Source organism: Chlamydotis macqueenii, chromosome 14, assembly GCF_036417535.1.
Source record: "Chlamydotis macqueenii isolate bChlMac1 chromosome 14, bChlMac1.mat, whole genome shotgun sequence".
Classification (NCBI taxonomy): domain Eukaryota; kingdom Metazoa; phylum Chordata; class Aves; order Otidiformes; family Otididae; genus Chlamydotis; species Chlamydotis macqueenii.
In genome coordinates, this window is record NC_141569.1 from 9,721,753 (window position 1) to 9,743,406 (window position 21,654).

The 21,654-nt window shown below is 49.6% G+C and overlaps 1 protein-coding gene across 1 annotated transcript in view; it reads left to right on the plus strand.

Annotated features, from left to right (window-relative positions):
- Positions 1 to 21,654, plus strand: part of SH3PXD2B (SH3 and PX domains 2B) — a 74,184-nt gene that overhangs the window by 25,963 nt on the left and 26,567 nt on the right. The window contains exons 3-4 of the mRNA XM_086759136.1: positions 6,593 to 6,668; positions 18,085 to 18,161. Coding sequence (XP_086615262.1) covers positions 6,593 to 6,668; positions 18,085 to 18,161 — 153 coding nt within the window. The remainder of the gene's footprint in view (positions 1 to 6,592; positions 6,669 to 18,084; positions 18,162 to 21,654) is intronic.

Sequence of the window (21,654 nt, forward strand, 5' to 3'; positions counted from 1 at the left end):
GCACTTGGACCAAACCGGTGATGTGAAGCTGCCGCATCTTCCAAGCCGCCGTGTGCAGGCAGAGCCTGCCGGCTCCCTGGGTTTGGTCCGTGTGGTTTACGGGCGAGCACTCGGGGTATCTCAGACCTGGTGGTGCCTTGGTCCGGGGGCTGCCTACGGCTGGGGGGCAGTGCGGGCAGAGGGATGCATCCTGCCCAGCCCCACACCCGCTGCCCTCTCCGTGCCAGTGAGCTCTTCACAGGCACCAGTGTCTCCCTCTGTCTAATGCTTCCTGTGAGTTCATAGGAAATTTCTCTTGCAGTGGCAGCTGCTGCCAATTTGTGTAGTCCTTTTTTTTTCTCTGACCTCAGTTAATTCTTTTTTTTTGTCTATTGCTGAGCAATGCTTAAAGTTTTCCATCAGGTTTTCACAATCCAGCCTCTGTGATGCCATTTCCTGGTGCTGAGGAGGTCAGGGTTGCCTCTGCCTGGTAATGTGTAAAACGCACTTGAACTCCTCATCCCTTGCACCAGAAAAGCAGGGTCTGGGGAGGAACTGTGGTCATGAAGAAACCACTCAGTTGTGCTGCCCTGCAGCTCCCATTACTGCTTTTGAACACCCAACTCACTTTGGCCATTCAGCAGTCAGTCATTAAATGGTGCTGTACCTGTAGAGTCATTCCCTCAGGCCTGAACTCCTCAGCTCAGCATCACCAATGCTTGGGATCTGAGCTTGGTCTGCATTGGTCCTTTTGTCTTCTGGGCTGTTGTGCTTCCTCCCCCTTTTCCTCAGAGACAGTCCATGTGGATGCAGGGAAGGTGCCTGTCATGGGATCGCAAAGAGACTAAACATCAGTAGCCTGTGAGTCGCTGCCAGATGTCATTCTCTTTCCCAGACTCGCTGCTTGGCAGATGTTCCCCAAACCAGCTGGCTCCAGGGCACAAGGGTGCTTTGATCTGCAAGAGCATGTTTGCAAAGCCTCTGGTTCTCAGCGTGCAGCCATGTCCCTCATCACATCCCCGTGGGGACAGGGTGCTGCTGTGACAGCAGGCAATCGCTGGACCTGTGTCACTTTCCCACTTTGGGGATCCGTGGGACCCTGTCCCTTTCTGGATCAAATTTGGAGGAGGACTCTTCTTCCTGTAAGAGAAAACCCAACTGGTGCCCTGCTCAGTGCATGGATGTCAGGGTGAGCGGTGCATGTGAACGTCTCCATCCAGAGTTCACTACCCCTGGGGACAGCGGGGCACATGGTGTGCCCAGTTGCCTGTGGCATTCCCCCTCTCACAAGGGACAGGGCTGATGGGGAGTTTGGGAGTGTGGGATGAGAGCAGGCTTGGCTCGGACCCATCTTTTCCCCATGGCAAGCTGCTGCCTTCTCAGCGAGGAGGCTGTTGCTCTCACAAAGAGTCTCCTGTGATTCTGCCGCCACGCACCCAGCTGGACTGTGAAGCCTTTTGTTGAACTCTTTTTTTTTTTTCTTTTTTTTTTCTTTTTTTTTTTTTTTTTCCCCTACTCTTCTCTTTTTCCTTTTGGTGGTGTCAAAAGCTGACTTTTCTGCTCTGGGTAGCAGACGTGTCAGCTGGAGGGATGGATTAGGTCAGCTCTCGCTTGCTAGACCAAGGAGGAGGAATGTGGTTTGACGCTGAACCTCCATCATGCAGGCAAAGCAAATCCCCTTGATAAGCAAAGGGGGAACTTTCCTTGCCGTGCCTGATTACAGCTCACTGCCTGGCTCCGACATCGGCTCCTGCTGTTGTGCAAGAGTGGAAGAGTTTGCTCTCCCCGCCTGGGTATTTCATCACCATCCCCAGCCCATGCTGGTGTATCTTGTTCAGTGACGTGAGCCACCATCCCCTCCAGAAGTTGGCAGAGACTTGTGTTCCCTTCTGCAGCCCTGGTGCGTGCCACACAAGCCCTAACGCTCAGTGATGGAGAGCCTGGGCTTTAGGGCAGCTTGACAAAAGCAAATCCCACAGTCCCCCAGCTGCAGAGGACTTGCTGCAAGAGCAGTCCCATGCCCTTCTGGTTCATCATTATCAAGGGAATGCAGGACTACTGTGTTTACCATTTCACCCTGACATTTTTCTTTCCACTAGATCAGATTTAAATGAATTTTAATTTTTTTTCCTCATCTTTATATTTTAGAGGGGAAAACATCTCCACTTTATTGTGGAAAGCAGAGCAGAGTGATGACTCACCTGACTACCTACTGGCACTTGGCTGGGGGGTTTTTGGTTTTGTTTTTTTTTTTTTTTTTTTTTTCAGAGACTTCTTGGAGTTTGATTCGGGCCAGGAAGCAATAGGGCATGCTCGCAGGCTGTTGGACCTGGGGCCCTGCTCCTCCAGCAGACGTACCCGTATCCCTCTGGCATTACGCTGTCTGCCTGGTGTATCCCTCTGGCTTTACACCATCAGCTCTTATTCGGGTAAAGCCCTTCCTGAATGCTCTGCTTCCCGGGAATACTGCTGAGCACATACATTCCCCTCTCCCTAGGATTCCCTGCAGCCCGCAGCACTCTTAATTGATTCAATTAGGATATTATCTTACCAGTTTCCTGTTAATGAAGAAGCTGGCTGCCAACGTGTTAGCTGTTGATGCAAAGCTGCTTTTGAAAGGCTCCCTCTCCCCCGGTGGCCCCGCCGGCGTTATCGCCTGCCCCGTTAACGGGCAGCTCGGCCATGGGGACGAGACTCACTGCACAGGCATTTCTGGGTTAATTAGAAAAACAGCCAGTTGATAAGATAACTTGGTGGTGGAGATAAATGTGGATAAAGGTGCCCTATCCTGAGGTGCTGTTGCGGGTTGGATACGCCGCTGCGGCATCCACGCCCCAGTCCTGGCTTAGGGAGCCAGGCCTGGCCTGCCGCAAAGGAATTGGGGAAAAGTGTGAGACAACAGCTTCCTGCATAATAAAAGCACACCAAAATGCTTTAAACAGCACCCACTCTGATCTTTTTTTTTTTTTTTTTTTAAGATTCTGTTACAAATACTTAAAAATAATATCAGAATGTGTGAAACAATAGGGTTATTGTTTCTTTTTTCCTTCATTCTTCTTCCCGACCTGGCTGAGCGCATTGCTGAGAGCGAGACTTGGCCTCTCTGTGCTCTCCCGTGCTCGGCGGGGAAAGCTGCGCTGCGGAGGGCCGCGTGCCTGCCTGCCTTTCGCCTGCCCCATCGCCCCCTCTCCCTGGGATGTTGGATGGCCGGGCAAGTCCTCCCTTCTGTGAATATGATGTGAGCAGTCTTCTTTGGGGCTTGGATGGAAACCTTGCTGCTGAGATGATTTGTGGGAGTCTCCCCATGCCCACCTGCCTGCTGGGGAGCGTTTCCCCACTGAGGACGGGGAGAAGGGTGCTCTCCCAGAAAACCTGCCCTGCCTTGTTGCTGGCATGCCCCCGTTTCTGCAGACCATCTTCTGATGCCTGTCTGTGCGTCCCTCGTCCAGGGCTTGTGTAGTTACTGCACTTTTACCCTTTTTCCATCTCTTTTCCAGAGCTGCTCTTTGCTTTCCTGGGGAGAAGCAGTGTAACAGCCTGTGCTGTAGTTCTCGTCCCACAAAATCAGCAGGAACAAGATGGGCCAGAAAGGGTACAGGGAGCCTCAAAACTCAGAGACCTGCCAGCTGGATTCCTCTGGGTCTCTGGAGCTCCTCTCAGCTGTGGAGCTGACCTTTTCCCATGGCTGCTCCGTGTTTTTTCCTCGCTGCAGCTTTACAGCGTGTAGTGCTACGGAAGAACTGTCAGCCCACAACCCACGGACTGGATTTCTGCAGACGTGTGCTCTTGTATCTTGCTAACGCAAACTGCCTGCCGCGGTTACAGCCAGCGCTGGGGTTGTTTTCTTTGGAGTGGGATTTTTAGCTATTTTTCAATGACAGGCTTGTGCCTAGTAAAACTGATGAACTGTTTTTTGCTGCTGGCTTCTCTGGAGCTGCGTGATGTGGCAGCCAGGCTGGGTGGGATCCATGGGACCGACCCTCTGCTTTGCTCCTTCTCCACCTTTTCCTTGTTTTGTGCTTGTAAGGCACCTTGCAACCTCTTTTCCTCCCTCCAGCAAGAGAAGAGATAGCAGCTGGTGAATGCACAGGCATAATGGTACCAGCCCAAGGCAGGCGGGTCAGTGTCTGGTCTGGCTGGGGTGATGCTGGTGGATCTGGGCTGGAAGGGAGCGGGTCCCCATGCCGCCTCCTGCTCATTGAGCAGCCTCTGCAAGGGGCATTTTCAGTCAAGAGAAAGGAAATGGAGAACTTCTGGGCTGAAGTTCTGGCCAGGTTTGGTGGGATCACGTGGCTGGGAGCAGATCTGGCCAGCGGCACAGCCCAGGCACGTGCGTGCGGCAGAAAACACAGCTTGCACCGTTTGTGCCTTGGAGGTTCTGCGTGCTCCCGGGGGTGAGAGATCTTCAGCTCGCATTCGAAACTGCGAGGAGGGGAAAGCTTCCAGTGACTCAAGCATTGCGTTACTTAACAGCAATCAAATGTGTGGTGTTTGCAACTTGTTTTGCTCACCCTTCAGGAGTCACAAGCTTTCCCGAGCTTTTCCCAACAGGAGGAACGGGGCCAGAGGCACCTCTCTGCTGTAGCACAACGTGGGAGTTTTGCACAGTAACGGGGATGTGGCGTCATCCTTCATTTTTGTGGACTGAGGGAAGAGCAGGAGGGCATTGCGTGCCCAGGGCAGCCGGGGAAGTGGTGCTGCCCTGGAGCCCACAGTGCCTCAAGGCGGCGAGTCCTCCCTCAGCGGTGCTCAGGCTCGCTTTGGCTGCTGCGAACATCACCACAGTCCCCGGTTATTGCTGAGTCTGGAGTCATTTTCTTCGTTGTAAACCTTTTAAAATTTGTTTTGAGAAGAAGCTGTAGACAGGGTTCATTTGTGCTTAGTATCATCCTGGTTTTGAGTTGTCCTGTTTTCATTTTGAAGAGAATTATTTGACAGCTTCTTTTGGTTTTCCTGTTGTCTTTGGGAGTGTTGGAGGAGTTTTTTACTTCTCAAAATGTAGGAAAAATACCTCCTTCCTTCTGCCCCCTCTACACTAAACCTCAAGAATTTTATCCCAGTGTATTTGAGATCTGAGGGAAAAAAAAAAAGGCAAGTATTGCATGTGCAGGGGTGTGGAGGACTGTGTTGACAAAAAAGCTTTAGCATTACAGTGCTTTAAACAAGCTCATGCCTAGCAGCAGAGGAGTCCACAGCCCTTAGCTAGGAGCAGAGACCTCCTTTAAAAAGCATGTGGAAAAATAGGTGCCAAAGAACAAGAGTTGTGAAAAGCAGGGAGCCAGGTGGGACACAACCTCAAGGGTGCTGGGACCCCAATGTTTGGGTCTGCATGGATTCTCCCTGGTGAAGGGGCTCCCGATGTTCCGTGATGGAGCAGCAGATGGGAGGGAGCATCCTGCCAGGCTGGGTGAGGGCTGCCGGCGATGCCTCTGGTGGGATGAATAGCTTGGGCTCTCCACTTGCATAGTTTCCTCTGTGCATGAAATGCTTTAAGTATTAATTGTACCGGAGGAGAATGGCTGGTTAGGCTTTGTAGGTGCTCAGGACGCCTCCTGGGCAGGTTGTCTCCAGTGCTTCCATGAGTGCTTAATTATTTATGCAGAGTGCGATAGCTCCAATAGGAAAGAGCAAGACCCATTTCAAATGCCCTGGGGACCAGTGAACTCTTCAAGTGATGGGAGACTGAGCTCAGATCCATGCCCTGGAGAAAACAAGGGAGAGTTTGCATCTGTCTCCCCATTCTTCTGAAGGAGGGAGTATCTTGAGTCGTTGGATGGATGACTGGGCATACTCTTTCTCCTCTTCTGCTCTGTGTAAAGTGAAAAGCCCAATCCAAATGGTGTTTTCCAGCAAGATCAAGCAAAGGAAATGCTGAGGACATGGATCCTGCCAGGGCATCAGTATTAAGCACCAAGCAGCTGCAAGAAAGTTATGTGCATGTGGTGCAGCACCAGTGCAGGCACCCAGTGAGAGCAGGAGCTGGTTATCACCTCTCTTTGCTGACTAAATGTACAAAGTGCAGTTGCATCAGTCAGGAAATTATTTCTTTAATACTGAAGATCCCATAAAATATTCATCCCTCAAAGCCTGTGTAGCACAAAGCATTCCCCAAACTTGATGTGTGACTTTATGTACTTTACTTGATGTAACTTGCAGGCAAACATGAGTTGGTGTTGTGAGTTCAAGTCAGCTGTAGTCCGGGAGCTGTGTCAGTGCTGTGCTATGCTTGAGCTAATAAGCTTAAAATGTCTTTTTTGAGGAGCCTGTGCGATCTAGTGACTGAGGTCCATCAGGATGAAACTTAATAGTAGTAGAAATGCAGGTTACATAAATCACCCATGCTGAGCAAAATGATAGTGATTAAGCAACGTCAGTGGTGAGAAATGTCTTGAATGTAGTGGAGATGACACTAAGATCTTGTGCTTCTGGCACTGCTTTGCATGTGCTTCCCTCGGCGCTGCAGGTTGTTGTACCCTGGCTGATGGTGCCATGTGCGATATCTCATCCACTGCTGGTTTGGAGAAAGAGCTTCACCTCCTCCTGAGGAGAGTGGCCTTGTGTCATGCAAGTTAATCCCTGGCTTTAATCACCACTCTTTCATTTCCTTTTCTAGATGCAAATGCTGGACAAGTTTCCGATGGAAGGAGGGCAGAAGGACCCCAAGCAAAGGATCATCCCCTTTTTGCCAGGTAGGCAAGTGGGCTCCAGCAAAAACCATGCTGGTTTTGGCATGGCCAGAGCTTTTTCCCAGTCTGTGTGTGAGCATACACGTGCTTTAGCTCTTATCTCCTGAACCATCTGAGCAATAGCAAGTTCTTGGCCTGTACTGTGTCCATTAAAACATCTGTATTTGTTAGCAATGTGCCCAGTAAGTGTTAAACCCCTCAGTCATTCTCTCTTCCTCCAGAAATCATTAGTGGAGGACTTCAGCTAAGCAACCCTGCTTGCACAGTTTCTGCCAGGAGCAATCCCCGCAGCAGCCTGCTTGTTTTCGGAAGGGGCCTGGCCGGCACGGCACAGGGCTGAGGATGGTGTGAGTTGGCCAGGAACTGCTCATATGTTGTTTTTCCTGTCCCACACAACTCCAAGGGCCATCCAGAGAGAAGGAAATAACAATTGAATTCCACATGTTGAATCAAGCTGATTGACAGCCTTGGCTTCCTCCTGTGATGTTTGGGACTGGTTGCTCAAAGACGAGATTTCTGTGGTATGACATGCACCCTGCCAGCCCAACGTGCAGCTGAGCATTTGTGCGCCTAAGGAACGGATGCAACGGTCCGTTGCAAACTTTGTGGTGCAGGGGATTGCTTGTGACTTCCCTTTGCTGCTGCTGCTGCGGGGGCGGGGAGGAACCCTAATGTGCCTTGCAAAAATAACCAGCCTGAAGGGGCCCTGGGAGTCTTTCATGCACCCATAGCTAATGGCTTTGACCACAGAGTTGGCTTTACCCCCACCCACAGTTAGCTAATGGGCATATTTAGAAATGTCACAGTACCATAATCACTTCCAGCGGCTGTCAGGTCCATTTAGTGCAGCCCTTTGTGCTGTGCTCTGCCTCCTGGCTTTTCTGTAAACATAAAAGCATTTAGTGGGCTTTACTTTTCTCTGACTGGTGTGAAGAAAATCATTTACGCCCCTTTCTAAGCAAGAGAATCTTGTGTGGGTTTCCCATAGAGGGATTTCTGAGTCTGGCTTGTCCTTGTCTTGTAACATCAGCAGAGCATACCTGACGTGGATACAGCAGAAAAGCCTTTGCTGTATGAGTATTCCTGCCAGCGAGGAGTGGGGAGGGAAAATGGAGGCCAAATTGGCGAAGGGCATAACTTGGAAAAATTGGACATACGGTTTGGCTGTGCTGCACTTGCAGAAAATTCCCACCAAAATGCTGCTATTTTTGGAAGGCAGTGATCAGGCTCGGGAAGCCTGGTCGGAGCACTGCTTGTCACAGCACACTCATCAGTATTTGTTGCTTCTTCTTGGTGTTGAAATAGTTTCCCTTCACTAAGAGGCATGTCACTGGGATTTCCATTGGAGGAAAAAGGGGGTTGAAGTTGCTGGAAAGTAAAGCCTGGCTCTTATGTAAGAAAGCAGTTTTCAGGAGTTAGGATGACCATCCTCCAGAGGAGCTTGTGCCTTTGTGTCCTCTGCAGAGACGTTTGCCCTTTTGCTCTGGTCCCCTTTTTGCAACAGGATTAAATAATACCATTTTCAGAGGTAGTCATGCGTTGACTTGGAAAACTGCTAGTTCATGCTTCTCCCAGAAATTTTTCTTGACATTTAATTTCTGCAGTTGCTTGCGGTAGCTAGCAAGAGAGAGACTATTGTTGCCTAACAGCTGGCACCTGCAGCCAAGTAGTAATACTTTCAAGTGCCAGGACAGGGCAAGGGGTGATGTGGTGAGAATATCCCAGCTGGGACTGTGTCCTACCTCCAAGCAGGAGGTAGCTACTGGACAGACAGATAATCCTGCATCTGCCTGTCCTCATGGGGCAGCTTCAGAAGTCTTCTTGCTTCAGGGACGTTGTGTTATTAAGAAGTGGGAATCATGTTCAAGACCAGGTTGGACAGGGCTCTGAGCAACCTGATCTGGTTGGAGATGTCCCTGCTCCTTGCAGGGGGGTTGGACTGGATGGGCTTTAATGGTCCCTTCCAACCCAAACCATTCTGTGATTCTATGTTGCCTTTGCCCTCATGCCTTTGCTGCACATCACGGAGTGGACAGGAGCTGGTGGCTTTCTCTGGGCAGGAGGATGAGCCATACATCCCTAGTGAGATTGGCTTGCAAGCTGTGTCTGCTTCTAAAAGAGGACTTCACTTGGGCTATGGCAAGGCTAATCATTGTTGGCTGTGCTAGGGGGTGTGCAAAGCAGTATGGTTCCTTTCTGGAGCAGCTCTTGGCCTTCGCAGTTTGGGAATGGCAGTAGGTTTTGTTACTTAGAGCTAAACCCAAGCTTTGTTTTTCTCTGCCTAGGGATGTCATCCAGGTGAGCTTGGTGCAAACAGCCTTCTTTCTCTGTAAAACATGGCTCTAGTACGCTTAAACCTGCTAGGGTTTTGATTATGTTCAGCTTCTGCGAGTACTGTAGTTTGCTCCTGATCCCATTTTGAGCAACATTTTTTAGCATCTGAATTTCATTACCAGTGGATATTTGGCTCCAGTGGTTTACTGAAAGTACGCTGCTTTCTGGGAAGTCCGTTGTAGAGTAACATTAGACATCGTGGCCACTGCAGTTCTCAAAAATGTCTCCTGCGACCGTGTGCTTCCTGCAGCTCTGGCTTTCTTAGCAAACCCGTAAGCATCCCAAACTCAGAGTCACCACCATGACTGGAGAAGGTGCCATCTGGGTTTTCCTGTCAGGCTGGTTTCCTGGAATGGGAAGAGAGTTCCATGATTACAACATCCAGCCCACAGGAACTCTGTTTGCTTTATGTTGCTTCGTTTTGTTGATGTTTGACTTCTTGGAAATGTCTAGAGACTTTAGGCCTTTTGAAGTCAGTCTCTGATGGTATCAGAAACTGCTCTTGTAAGGCTCTGAGCAACCTGATCTGGTTGGAGATATCCCTGCTTCTTGCAGGGGGGTTGTACTGGATGGCCTTTAAAGGTCCCTTCCAACCCAGACCCTTCTGTGATTCTAATTGCAAGTCCTTTGGCCCACTCAGCTCTTCTGAAGCGGAGTCATAAAGCTGGGGCCTCTGAAGCAGGGCAGAGCAATTGCACTTGAGGTTTGGGGCCAGGGGTTGTCCCTTCCCGAGCACTGGCACCGCACCCATCCTGTAGCACAGCCCGGTGGGGTCCAGCTTGGCCTGGCAGGACATTGCAGTGCTTCTGCGCCGTGCCTGAAAAGCCTCTGCCGCCATATAGGGAAATTTGAAGTGGCCTCTTGGCTACTTTTGCTGGCTTTGAGCCACCGGCACGGCCTGCCTGGCTCCATGCGGTGCTGAGGATGGCCCCTCGAAACGGCTCTGGCAGCACCCAGCCCACACATGGCATTGGCTGCGGTCCCTGGAGCGGAGTCAGGAGCAGCTGGTGCGAGAGGAGGCCTGTCACTGCCCAGCCCGGGGGACATCGTGCTGGGCCGCTCCATCCTCGTCTGCGGGAGTTCACGCTAAGGGTTACAGGCGTGTTGGCTGGGAGATGATGGTATGGAGACCCCAGGAAAGAATGAACTAAGAAAACAAATGAGCTCAGTTGGGCCCGCTGTGTACAGGCTGTGCCAGATCTTTCAGGAAACAGCTTTTATAAGGAGAGTGGAGCCTTCCAAACTCCGTACAGCCTGAGTGGCCTGGAGCAGATCCTGGCCAGTCTGCTTCGCTGGAAACGTGAGCCTCGGCAAGGAGGGGTTGCCTGAGGCTGAGCTAACTTTGGCTGTAAAATTGCTTTTTAGGAAGCTTTAGCTACAGACAATGGTGAACTCCCAAGAAGGGAGAAGGGGAAAGGGGGTTCAGTGGGATCGTTTTAAAAAGCAGAATGATGCCTCCTTTCTGCTCTCTCCCCAGCCTGCTAACCTGCTCAGCACAGGCATCGGTGTTGCCCACATACTTTGTGGCTTTCCTCCCAGAACAGCTGTGGGGATGCTAATAGCTCCCCCCACAGACCCCACGGAGGAGGTGGACGATAACTCATCCATTTTCCAGCTACAGTACCTGACTTTCCGCAACGGCATCTTCTTCAGAGCTGGAGGTGGGGCAAGGGTCCTAATTGCTATTTTCTGCTCTAGCAAGATGGGCATTTCTGCTGCAGCACTGCTGAGTGGATGGTCCTGGGCTAGCTTGCAGCCTGCAGTCAGTACGGTTGCCTTTTCTGTAGGGTTTCAGCTAGCCCTGTTGATGTGCAGACGGTATTAGCCCAGCCAGAGTGCTGTGCTGAAGCAGTTGCTCTGCTTCTGGCCTTTGAGCTGTCTTTAAACAAACTACCTTACTTTTTTTTCTCACGGTACTGTAGACCATAGGAGAAATGGCCTTGGAAACATTTTGCTCCAGTGAACTCTTACATTTCTTAGTGAGCTTTTGGATGGATAGATTGCAGTAAGGCTTTGGAGAAGGTTTTAGGGCATCTTTCAATGCAGTTCCACTGTCTTGATCATGAAGAAAAGCTGCAGAGTCTGATGGGATAGCCAGATCTCAAAGGATATACTAAGTAGGAGACTGCCTTTGCTCCTTCTTGTCTTACTCTCAACCCTTTGTCTTTGCAGAAATATCTTTTTTTTTTTTTTTGCAGTAGGAAGCGATGGCAATGGCAAAGCCATTGCTGTCCTGTGATAGCAGAGTGCGGGCTGTTTGGGGTAGGAAGCTGAGACACTGAGATTTGCTGCTGAGCTGAGTGGCGAAGAAAAATTATCTTCTCTTGCATCAACAACCTGACCCAGTGATGCCCTGAAGAGCTTCACTGTTTTAGCCCAGGCCAAAATCCTTCTCCAGTATCACTGGGAGCACCCCTTGGGGGCTCCCCGCTCTTTTTTTCCATGGAGACTTCATCTCTTTGACCTATTCCTCTGGCCACCTCATCCAATGCCCGAGAGGTGTCTTGCCCCATCTCTTGTTGTGCTCTGTAGTTTTCTCGGTAATTACTGTCAAACAGATTTGACTAACTGTGCTCCCTCCAGCAGGTTCTCAAACCATGGGAATGCAAGGGGCTGTCTTGATAGGAGCTGTTGAATTCAGCTTCATTTCACGATGTATGGAACTTCGTGCCTGTGCTATACCCAGGCCAGCCCCAGAGGCACATTGCTGGTCCCCCTCCTTTTTGCCAGGATATGCGCACAGCGCAGGACTTTTCCAAACAGCTGCTAAGTGCAGCGCTTCTGGAAACACCGTCTCCCACGCCTGCTTCCCCATCCTAGGAATAACCCACGTAGCTGGCTGCTCCGTGGGCTGGGAGTAATTATGTGTGCATTTGGGGCTGCCTCTTTTTTTAAGTGAGTTTGGAACCCGTGCCAGGGAAAATCTGGATGTGATTTGAAAGGTGCAGAGAAGTGAATTCTTTCCGAGGCGGTGGGGCGGGGGGAGAGTGAGGGGAGTCCTTTAGGGTAAAGCAAGAGGCACAGACGGTTTTCCACTCTTGAATGTCTGGCTTGGTTTGCAGCCGTGATCGGCAGAGTGATGTGTTTCGGGTTCTCTACCCCTCCAGCCTGCTGGAGATCCAGTAACAGCCTCTGGCTCAAGAGGAACTTCGGCCATTTTGCTGGTTGAAATGCCTCTGCCTTGGCTTTTTCAGCTCCTTACTCCTCAGTATAACTTTAGTTCTGCCTGGAGAATTCCCGCAGGAGGGAATAATTTGCAGAGCCCTGTTTCCCCACTTGTTTGTTTGGAGAGATTAACCTCTCTTGTGGCCTGCCTGCTTGATCTCATCCTGCTGGAGACCCAAATTCCTTATCAGCCCTTTCCCCAAGCTCTCCTCTGACACTTGGCAGTCCTTGATGAATGGCAGAGGCAGTGGGGGCCACGCTGCATCCATCGTTTTGCAGCCCCCGCTCTGGAGCTGCTGCGGCATCCTTTGCTCTCGGTCAATCAGATAAAGCAGTGCGGCTTTGGTTAGTCACACAGGAGGTTCTTCAGAGTGCGAAGGGCAGAAGTGTTCTGGCACCAGAGGAATTTCCGTGGGCAGAGTCTCTTCAGTGGAACTTCTCTGGGTGGTGCCAGCTCCGCTGCATGGGTGATGGAGCTCATGCCCCCAGGGATGATCTGCAGTGGGTGGGGGGCACCAGCCACCTCCTCCTGCCCAGCACACCAATGTTAGTTCTGCTGCTGAAGCCCTCCCTGACCCCTGTGATGTGCAGCTTAAATGCAGAAGGGCAACCTCTGCTCCAGCTGTTGGATAGGAATTAAAAGCCAGCAGATTGTCCCCTGGTGCCCTGGCCAGACTGTGTCAGTGAAACAACCGTCACAGTGGGGTTTTGTGGAGGAAAGGAGTGCAGGAATTGTGGGGAAGGAAGGTTTTAAGGAGGGATTTGAAGGAAACCATGCCATGAAAGCATGGAGGGAAGGAAGGGGATGGATAGGGGAAGGGAAAAGCAGACATGAGTGCCCGTAGCTGTCTTTCCAGTCTGTTTGCAAGGTCCCCCCTCCTCTGCCCTGCCACTGCCCAGCTGGGGAGACGGGACTCAGAAGTCCTTTAGATGTGGTCAGACATTGGCTTTGTGGTAGGTTCAGATCTTTTTGTTAGGTTTCCCCCCTCCTCAGTCCCCTTCTGAGAACCAGCTGGTGCCTCCAGTGCTGAAGCATCTGTACTGGTATTTGCTTGGCTGTAAAAACAAATCAGGGTCAACAGGGAGATAAAATGAGTAAACAAATGCTCAAGTCAGCAAGGGGAGCCAGAGACATGGCTTCTGCTGCTTCATTACTCTTGAATTTGTCTTTTCTTTGGGTATGGAAAAGCCTCTTTTGCTTGGCAGCAGTCTCTGAAGAGCACAGCTGGCGTTGGCTGCAGCCCAGGCGTCAGCTCGGTGCTGGGTATGGCATGGGAAGGGCACAGCACTTCTCCTTCGTGGGGCTGGGAAGAACTCAGGAAGAGAAGCAGAGCAAGAACTAGCATTCCTTGCCCTTGGGATGTCTTCCCCATGGTGAATACTCTGCCAAGGACTCTTACTCATGAACTGCCCCTTTCCTGGGATGTTTGGGGGAACACTGGGGTCTTCTCCTGGTCGTTGCTGTGGTAGAGGTCCTCTACATGCCCCAACTGCTTTCATGAGGTGTGTAAAGCACCCAGGGATTTCTGGAAAGCACTGCATTAAAAGCTGTACACTTTTATTATTTTGGGGTGGTGAAACTATATTTTGACTCTCATGTCCTATTGATGTAAATATTTATTATGGCTTACTTTTTTTTTAATTAAAATTATCCTGGTTACTCCAAGGCAACCCTACAATAATAATCTGTTCTGCATTGCTTAATTCCCCTCAGCAGCTCTAACCAGCCAATGAGTGTGTGAAATGTGGTATCAGGTGTAGATGGGGAGATGGAGACAGGGAGCATCCTCTCGCTTCCACACCATTTGCTTTGATTTTTAAGGAGTTGCTTATATTTCAGCTCTCCCCCTTTCAGTTTTATTCCTTCTAACTTTAAAGGATGGGCTGTGTTGGTCAGACTTCTCCGGTCAAAATGCTGGTGGAGAATAATGCTGCTGGATTGCGCTTAAAGAGCAGGTGCATGCAAAGCAGCTAACTTCTGCTGGGAAAGGGGGGTAAAAAATGTAGAGCAAGCAAAGCGTATGCAGTGCTTTGGTGCATCTGTGTGTGCAAAGTACTGTAGGGGCATCTAGTGTAAAGTATAATAAATATATTCACTGGAATAAAGTGGTGTATATTCTACTGAAGGAGGAACACTTTCTAAATTGTAACTTGTCCACAGAGTGTCTTCAGAGCCATTGTCTTTGTCAGAGGCACCACTTTTTCACTGTAGGTATTAACAGGTTTTCAAGATCTGGAAAAAGCAGGCAGCATGTCCTGGACTCTGGGTACTTCTTGCGCAGGGAGACTTGCCAGGGCAGCTGCTCCATTGTGGTGCCTTATCTCTGTCGTCTTTTTCCAAAATCAACTTACTTGACACATTCCCAGGTTCGGTCTACTGGTGGCTGTGTGTGTATAAAGGACAATGTATTTTACTGTACTTTCTTGTGCAGTGATTTTCTTATGCTAGCAGGGAGGGAGCCTCACTGCTTTGATTGTTCATGCATAACATTACGTATGTAAATAAGAAAATCTAATCATTTCTGAGTGCCTGAGTTGTGGCACGAGTAGGAAGCTGGTGAAGTGGAGCCTGCAGCAGCACTGACCTTACCAGCCGATGGGAAACCCCACCATCAGTGAGATGTGCAGAATTGCCTTCCTTCACAGGTCTTCCCCTCTGTATTCCTCACGCTGATGTTGAGGCTGAGGGCAGGAGCACAGCTGTGATGCCGTTTGAAGTAGTGAGTAACGCCAGAGGATGTTCTAAAACAAAAAGTAGAGCTGGTAGTTATTTTTCTCATATTGGAGCAAATTGTGCTGAGTTTGCAGGCATCCAGGAGTCAAGGATCTGAACTGCATCAAGGCTGTCCTTGCTCTTGCAAGATGCCACAAAGGCAGCTGAGGTTGCTGCCCATTCACTGTCGCTCTGCATCTCTCACACTGCAGATTTACTGAGTGAACACTCCAGCCAACTGGGAGACTTCACTGGGGAAAATCAAACCAGAGACCTTCCCTTCTTTTCTGCTGGCATCTTTCTGTGCTGTTTCTCCTCGCTGTTCTGCGTGGCTAGCCTTTGCCTGGAGCTAGGTTACACTGTGCCAAAGCCGGTCCAGCGACCGAACCCTTCTCTGCACCATGCCTGTGCGTCAGGCAGCTCGATGGAAGAGTATCTGCTGTGGGAGGGAGGAAAAGAGTCCACCTGGACAATTAGCAGGGCAGTAAGTTGGGTGCCAGCCTGAGAGTCATTACGAGCTCCTGGAGGCAGCCAAAACAAATGTGAAGCAGGGACTGCTTAGAACGAGGTGTGGGTGATGAGCATCACTGGCTTCACTGTGTCCTCTGGAGCTACAGCAATGAGGGGTGCTGGTATGAGATGAATAATGTCATGCATCTCTCTTCCATTATAGAGTCTTTGGCCTTGTGAAAAGCCCCAGTGAGCAGCGCTGTTAATTCCCATTTTGCAGATACGGTTGAAGGAATACGTGCCCTGGAGGGTGTTGCCCCTCATTGACCCAGCAAGTTGCCCATCTTTCCGTTCCAGGAGAAGAAGCGGTTTCCTGCTCTCTCTTGCCTTTCAAGTCAAGGATTTATATAGCTGTATTTGGCAGCAATGAAGGATTTGCAATTATGTTAATTAGGCATTTTGATTAAAAACCAGCTTTTTGTTAGAAAATAAACTTCTTTGTTGAATAATACTAGATCTAGAGCAAATCAAGAGAGGAGCTGGATTTCCTGCTGGTTCATATGCTCTATGCCTGGGCTAATTTAAAAAGACTTCAGTTGTTGTGATGTATTTATTCCCCAAAACTATATTATTTTTATTATAATTCACTAGCATCTGTTTGTTAAACATTTAAATATTCCCACACCCAGAGCTTATTATTCCAGACATTTATAATGTAGCACCCATCAGTGATTTCATTTTGGCAGACATAAAACCAAAACAACTATTCTTTACAATTGCCAACAAAACTATTGTGATCCATTCATCTTTTTAAAAACCGTCATTCAAATAGAAACCTATGCAGCAAACACACCATGATTGCTGATGAGAAGGGAGAACTGTTGATCATTTGCTTGTCTGATGGAAAATAATTGCTATAGGCAAGGAAAGGAGCTCCAACCTGGTTGTCGCTCCCAGTCTGTCCAGACAATGTCTGTGTTCCCAGGCTATTCACCCTCAAAATCTAACAGACAGATTGAATAGAGGGGTATTTTTTTTTCACTGTATCATAAAGACTGCCAGATTTGGCTCTGGCAGGCTGCGAGAAGGAATGCATTTCAGAGTAGAGCATTTCCCACCATGAATGCCTCAGCCCCTCGCTGTCAGCAGGACATAAATGAGAAGCAATCCTTCTGGTATGAGCTGGCCTGACCCTTTGCATTTCACTGGAGGGCAAGCATAGAGCTAGCACTGTGCGTGATTGCTCCGTGCTCCCTTGGACCATCCAGTTTCAAAGGCATTCTGCATTAACTGAGCCTAGCAGGAGATTTGGCTCCTCCATAAAGCTCTGATTCATGCTCCTTACAAGCTGAAGGTGGGTTGGCTTAGTTCATCTCTGCTTAAAAAATGCATTGGCAGGCTGGACAAGTCATGCATCTTCCAGATCCGGGCCAAGTCAGGGAGAAGCTGGGCGGTGACCCAGCCCTGGTTTTAAAATTGTGATAAGCATGTGGCCATTTTAACATGTCCTATTCTCAGGTAGCTTCGTAGCATCCAGCCTTAGGTTCCAGCAATGCCGCGGCTCCTGTGAAGGTTCGCTGTGGGGGCTGAAGCTGGCCATGGTGCAGCGAAGGGCTGTGTGGCTCTCCAGAGTGCTTTTCCCTGTTCTCACGCTCCTTGTAGAGAGGGTGTGCTGGTATTTGGTTGTGAAGGGAGTCTGGATTCTGGGTTGCCCCATGGTGACCTCTTTGATAAGTGAAGGGATTGCATGGACAGACACATCAGTTGGTCTCCCAGGGTTTGGTGGTGGGGTTGGAAAGCCAAGTGTGGACAAAAAGAGACAAGACTTTCCTGGGGTATGGAAGTTATCAGGAGGAACTTAAGGGAACTTAGTTACCACCCACCCCACCCTTCCAAATCACAGTTTTCCAGGTGATGGTGTTGCAAAGCAGTGCCAGTTCCTGGTGCTTTGGGAAGTGCTGGTCTGAAATCCTACCCTACCGGTCCTTTTGATCACCTAGTCTCTAGCCTATCTGTTTCACTGCCTGCTAATGGCTTTTGTTTCATTAAATGCCAGAGAAGCTGTTCTCTGTGAAAGCAGCTTGAAGCGTTTAGGACTCGTTAGACTTCAAAGGAGAGAGGCCTGTAGCACAAGCCAGAGGGGAGGAAATGGAGTGGCAAGAGGATTCCGTTAATGGAGAACACAAATAAACCCCAGACAGGAAGGAAAATCCTATAGGTCTGACTCGGAGCTGCAGTCCCAACACTGTGCCTTCGAGGACCAGTTCGACACAGGAGTTGCACAGAGAGAACCCTCTGGTATGGCTTCTGCCTGGAGCCTGCAGCAAGGGTCCCACCTGCACCCGCAGTCACAGGGATGTCTGCTTCTCTGGCGAGCGCTGGCATTTGCCAGTGGACTTGTACACCCAGGACTTGCATGCCAGCAGACTATAAGGTACCAGACACATGCTTTGAGAGGGGCTGCTCCTCTGTCATCGTCATGGTGGTGAGAGAAGATGGGGATGCAGTTTACTGGTAATTGTTTCCTCTTCTTTCTCCTTGAACGTGCTCGCCACTTTAAATGTGCTTTATTCTGATAAGGTATTTAATCTATGGGAGGTGGGGAACGGGCTTTTTTTTTTTCTCCAAGTGCCGTGCTTTTGGAGGTACCTGGAGAGGAGGATGTGTAGGGAATAGGTCCTGACAGAATGATTCAAATAAGAGCATTCCTGGACATTGCACTCATCAGTTCTTCTCTCTTCATCTCTCCTCTTTTAGGGAAGATCCTCTTTCGCCGGAGTCACATCCGTGATGTTGCAGTCAAGCGCCTGATACCCATCGATGAATACTGCAAGGTAAAGGGAGGTTTCTGGCATCAACCAAAGATGAAGCCACCTTGATCAGGCTTGATCCTGGTTGATTGATAGTATATAATGGTGTGCCAGTGCTGGGAGAACGGGGAGTGTCCCCCACTATCCTTTCTGTGATGAAACCCACCCACTGATTTGCTTTTCACTCAATGTGATTAATGCTGAGGACTTGGTGGCCTGTGCATGCAAGGTGCAGTGTGGCCCAGCTCCACAACAGCTTGCACCTTACTGCTGTGCTTTCCCTTTGTCTTTTCTTTTCCCAAGCTGCAAACCAGAACCAGCTTTCCAGATCGGCTGGAAAGGACCTGGTTGCCTGGCCATGTCCTGTCTGGTAGGCAGTTTGGAGTGAAATGGTTGTGTGCAGGACTAGGCTTGAAGGACTCTGTTCCTTGGGGAGCCTTTCCTTTCCCATCTCTTGGGAACAGACCTGCTGTTTTATGTAGAAGGCAGAACTTTCTTGGTGAAATGGTCCCAAACTGGGACATAAATTCCTGTTACTGGTTATGTAAAGTTATTTTCACAGGGGTAAGATGACTTGTACCTGCAGAAAATTATTGGAAGCCAGCATAGGTAAGGCTGAGCTGATTTGCCCCATACTCTTGAAGAATATAAGACTGTACTTAAGTATAAGGCAAATTGTGATGTCAGGGCATTTTGTTGGGGGAGGAAACAAAATACTAAAATCCACAAAAAAATATTTTCACACAAATAAATATGCCACATCTCATCATGTCAAAGAAGTACACTAGTACTTACAGCAGCCATGAAATGGTCTGGAGGCAGGACCAGTGCCTCTAAAATCCAGTCCAAATACTGTTGAAAACGTATACAAAGACCACAAAATCCAAGGGAGAAGATGGAGAAATGGCGAAATATCCATCACATTCCTTAGGGAGGTGTAGCAGTGACTGTGGCTTAGGTCTTTGCATGGTGGGAGAGACTGTGGGTTTTGGGACACAGTCAGACCTATGGAAGGGGTGTCATGGCTGGAAAAACAAGTACAAGGATAAAGGTGAATTAGTAGAGGCATTTTGACAGCTCTGCAGTGGGGCTGTAAGTGAAAACCACTGCAGGCTAGGAGAGCAGATGAGAGCAGAGTGATGCAGATGCAGTGTTTGGACCTGTGTGTTCCATACAGCATGAGGGAGGGTGATGGTGCAAGTAACTGCTTGGCTCCAGCCAGGCACGATCAGCCCCTTGTCTTCTGAGTCACTAAAATGTGCCAACTACATACAGACACGCACAACCGTAAATTTAATTTTTGGGAAGCAGAAGTCCCTAAGTGATAAGATGCTGCAGCTGTCTCTTTCAGAATGATGCCATTAATGGCATAAAGTATAATGAATCCATTTGACTTAACAATGGGGACATAATGGCTGATGTTATATGACCCACTTAGAGAGCCACTCTCTCCTCCTCCTGTTAATGCATTACGAAGTAATAACATGCACACCGTGCCTGGCCTTCCAGTTGGTGCTACTTAACCATAAAGCTGCTGAGCTGAAGGTGGGAGTGGGACCAAAGGCTGCAGAGATGTGGAATGAGCAAGGAGCCAGCGGGAGCAGAGAGATGTCCCTCCTGGGCACGCTGCGCTGCAGATGGCAGCTGCAGGATCCCAGCACACTCTTACTGCCTTGCTTATCGTTGGGGGTGGACGTTGCACATGCTTGGAGGGCGGTGGTGCAGAACAGAAATACAAATATCTCCTCCCGCTTGGCCTTGCTGAGAACTGAGGATTAGGTGAATATGTTGTGATCAAGTTCCTGCTGAAAACTGTAAGAAAATTTTTGCTTTCTTGCCATCTCCCGTGAGAGTAGTGTGTCTTCGTTCTCTGGGAGAGCCCTGAAAAGAAGGTGGGTGAGATTTGAGGTGGAAGGAGGTGAGAGGACCAGAGAGAACCACAGCTTTCATAGGGCAGTGCTCTTGCTGAAGGGCTCTGTTCCAGGTCCAGCCATACTGAAAAAATGTCTCAAATTAAGGTAAGATCCAAGAAAAGGAGCAAAAGAATCAGAGCAACCGGTCACCAAATGAGACTTCAAATGACCATAGAAATGACAAGGAGGAGGAGCAGAGGCTTGAAATGTCTTCCCATTTCTCCAGTTTATTCACTTTGTGTTCTACATCTGTTGATCTTTCCCCTGGTGTGGGAACTGCCTTCCACCTGTGTAAGGGATTTTGAGAAAGTGTTAGTTGGAGGATAAAGGAGTTGCGATGCTGTGATGCTCTACTCCAGCGAGACTGGGTGGACCACTAAAAAAATTGCTGCTACAGAATAATCCTTTCTCACTGCCTGGAAATGGATTTCAATGCAATAAGGCTTGTCTGTCTGGTAAATGACCTTTCTCCTCAGGCTTGCAGGCAGTGGAGTGGGTAAGGTGACTTGCTGTGGCTCTGGCTGTGTTCTGAAGGCCCTCCCCAGTGCACTCCTTTGGGTGGCAGAGCCAGAGATGGGACAGACATCACACTATTTGTGCCACTATTTTTTATTTGGTAGCCATAGCTGGTGTAGACCATGGCCAACTAGACTGCAGAGTGACCTGCTTGACTCGGCCACTGCTGTGCCAGCTGCGTCAGCTCTAGGTGGGCTTCCTTTAGTATGTCCTGAGAAATGAGCTGTGCGTCTTGCCTTTCATCCTTTTAGCACAGGGTGTTTTTTGGGATCATCCCCTGCTATCAGAAGACACGTAGCCTGCTCCAGGCCACAAAATCAGAGTGATTTTGGCATGGGGGAAGCTGTGTGGATCATGGGATGCCTGGAACTGGGGAGTGGTACCCACATGGGAATGGCATCCATGCAAAACTTGGTCTTTGAATAGCACTTCCCTGGACCCAAAAGCTGTGGAATGAGTAGTTTTCTCTCTCTTGTCTCTCACATGATCGTGATTGCAGCTGGCCCGTGATTAGTGGTCTGAGTGTCTGCTGTGCTGGCAGCAGATGACTGTGTGCTGAATGGCTGGAAGGGCTTTTGGGGGCCAGCAATTAGGTCAATATGGAGCCACATCTGATCTGTGTGGTAACCCCAGGGCTTTGCAGATGTGGCTTTGTCTCCGATACAGAAGTGAGTGGAGGGTCGGTTTGCCCACACTGCTGCCACAAGACCGCTGTGACAGCAAATGGAGGAGAGGGGGGAAATATATAGAAAATTGATTAAACGGCTGCTCCAGGTCAGGCTGCAGCACTATTCCTTGATTTCAAATTGTCCCTTTTTCAATTGCATGGGTTTCTTCTACTTTTTGCAGTCACCACAATCTGTGACTCCGTTCCCTCCCACAAGTAGGGCAAGGCTCTGCCAGGCAGCTGCCCATCCCACCTTCTCTGCCCAGCCCTCGCTGCAGCCCACACTGGAAAGGACCTGCTAGAGCTTTGGCTCAAGGCGAATGTTGCTGTCCTAGACTCTGCCAGGGCGGATGGCACTGAGAGTCTGTGACACATAAACTACCCAGCCTTTCCCAAGGGTGATGGCTCCATGCCCACAGCA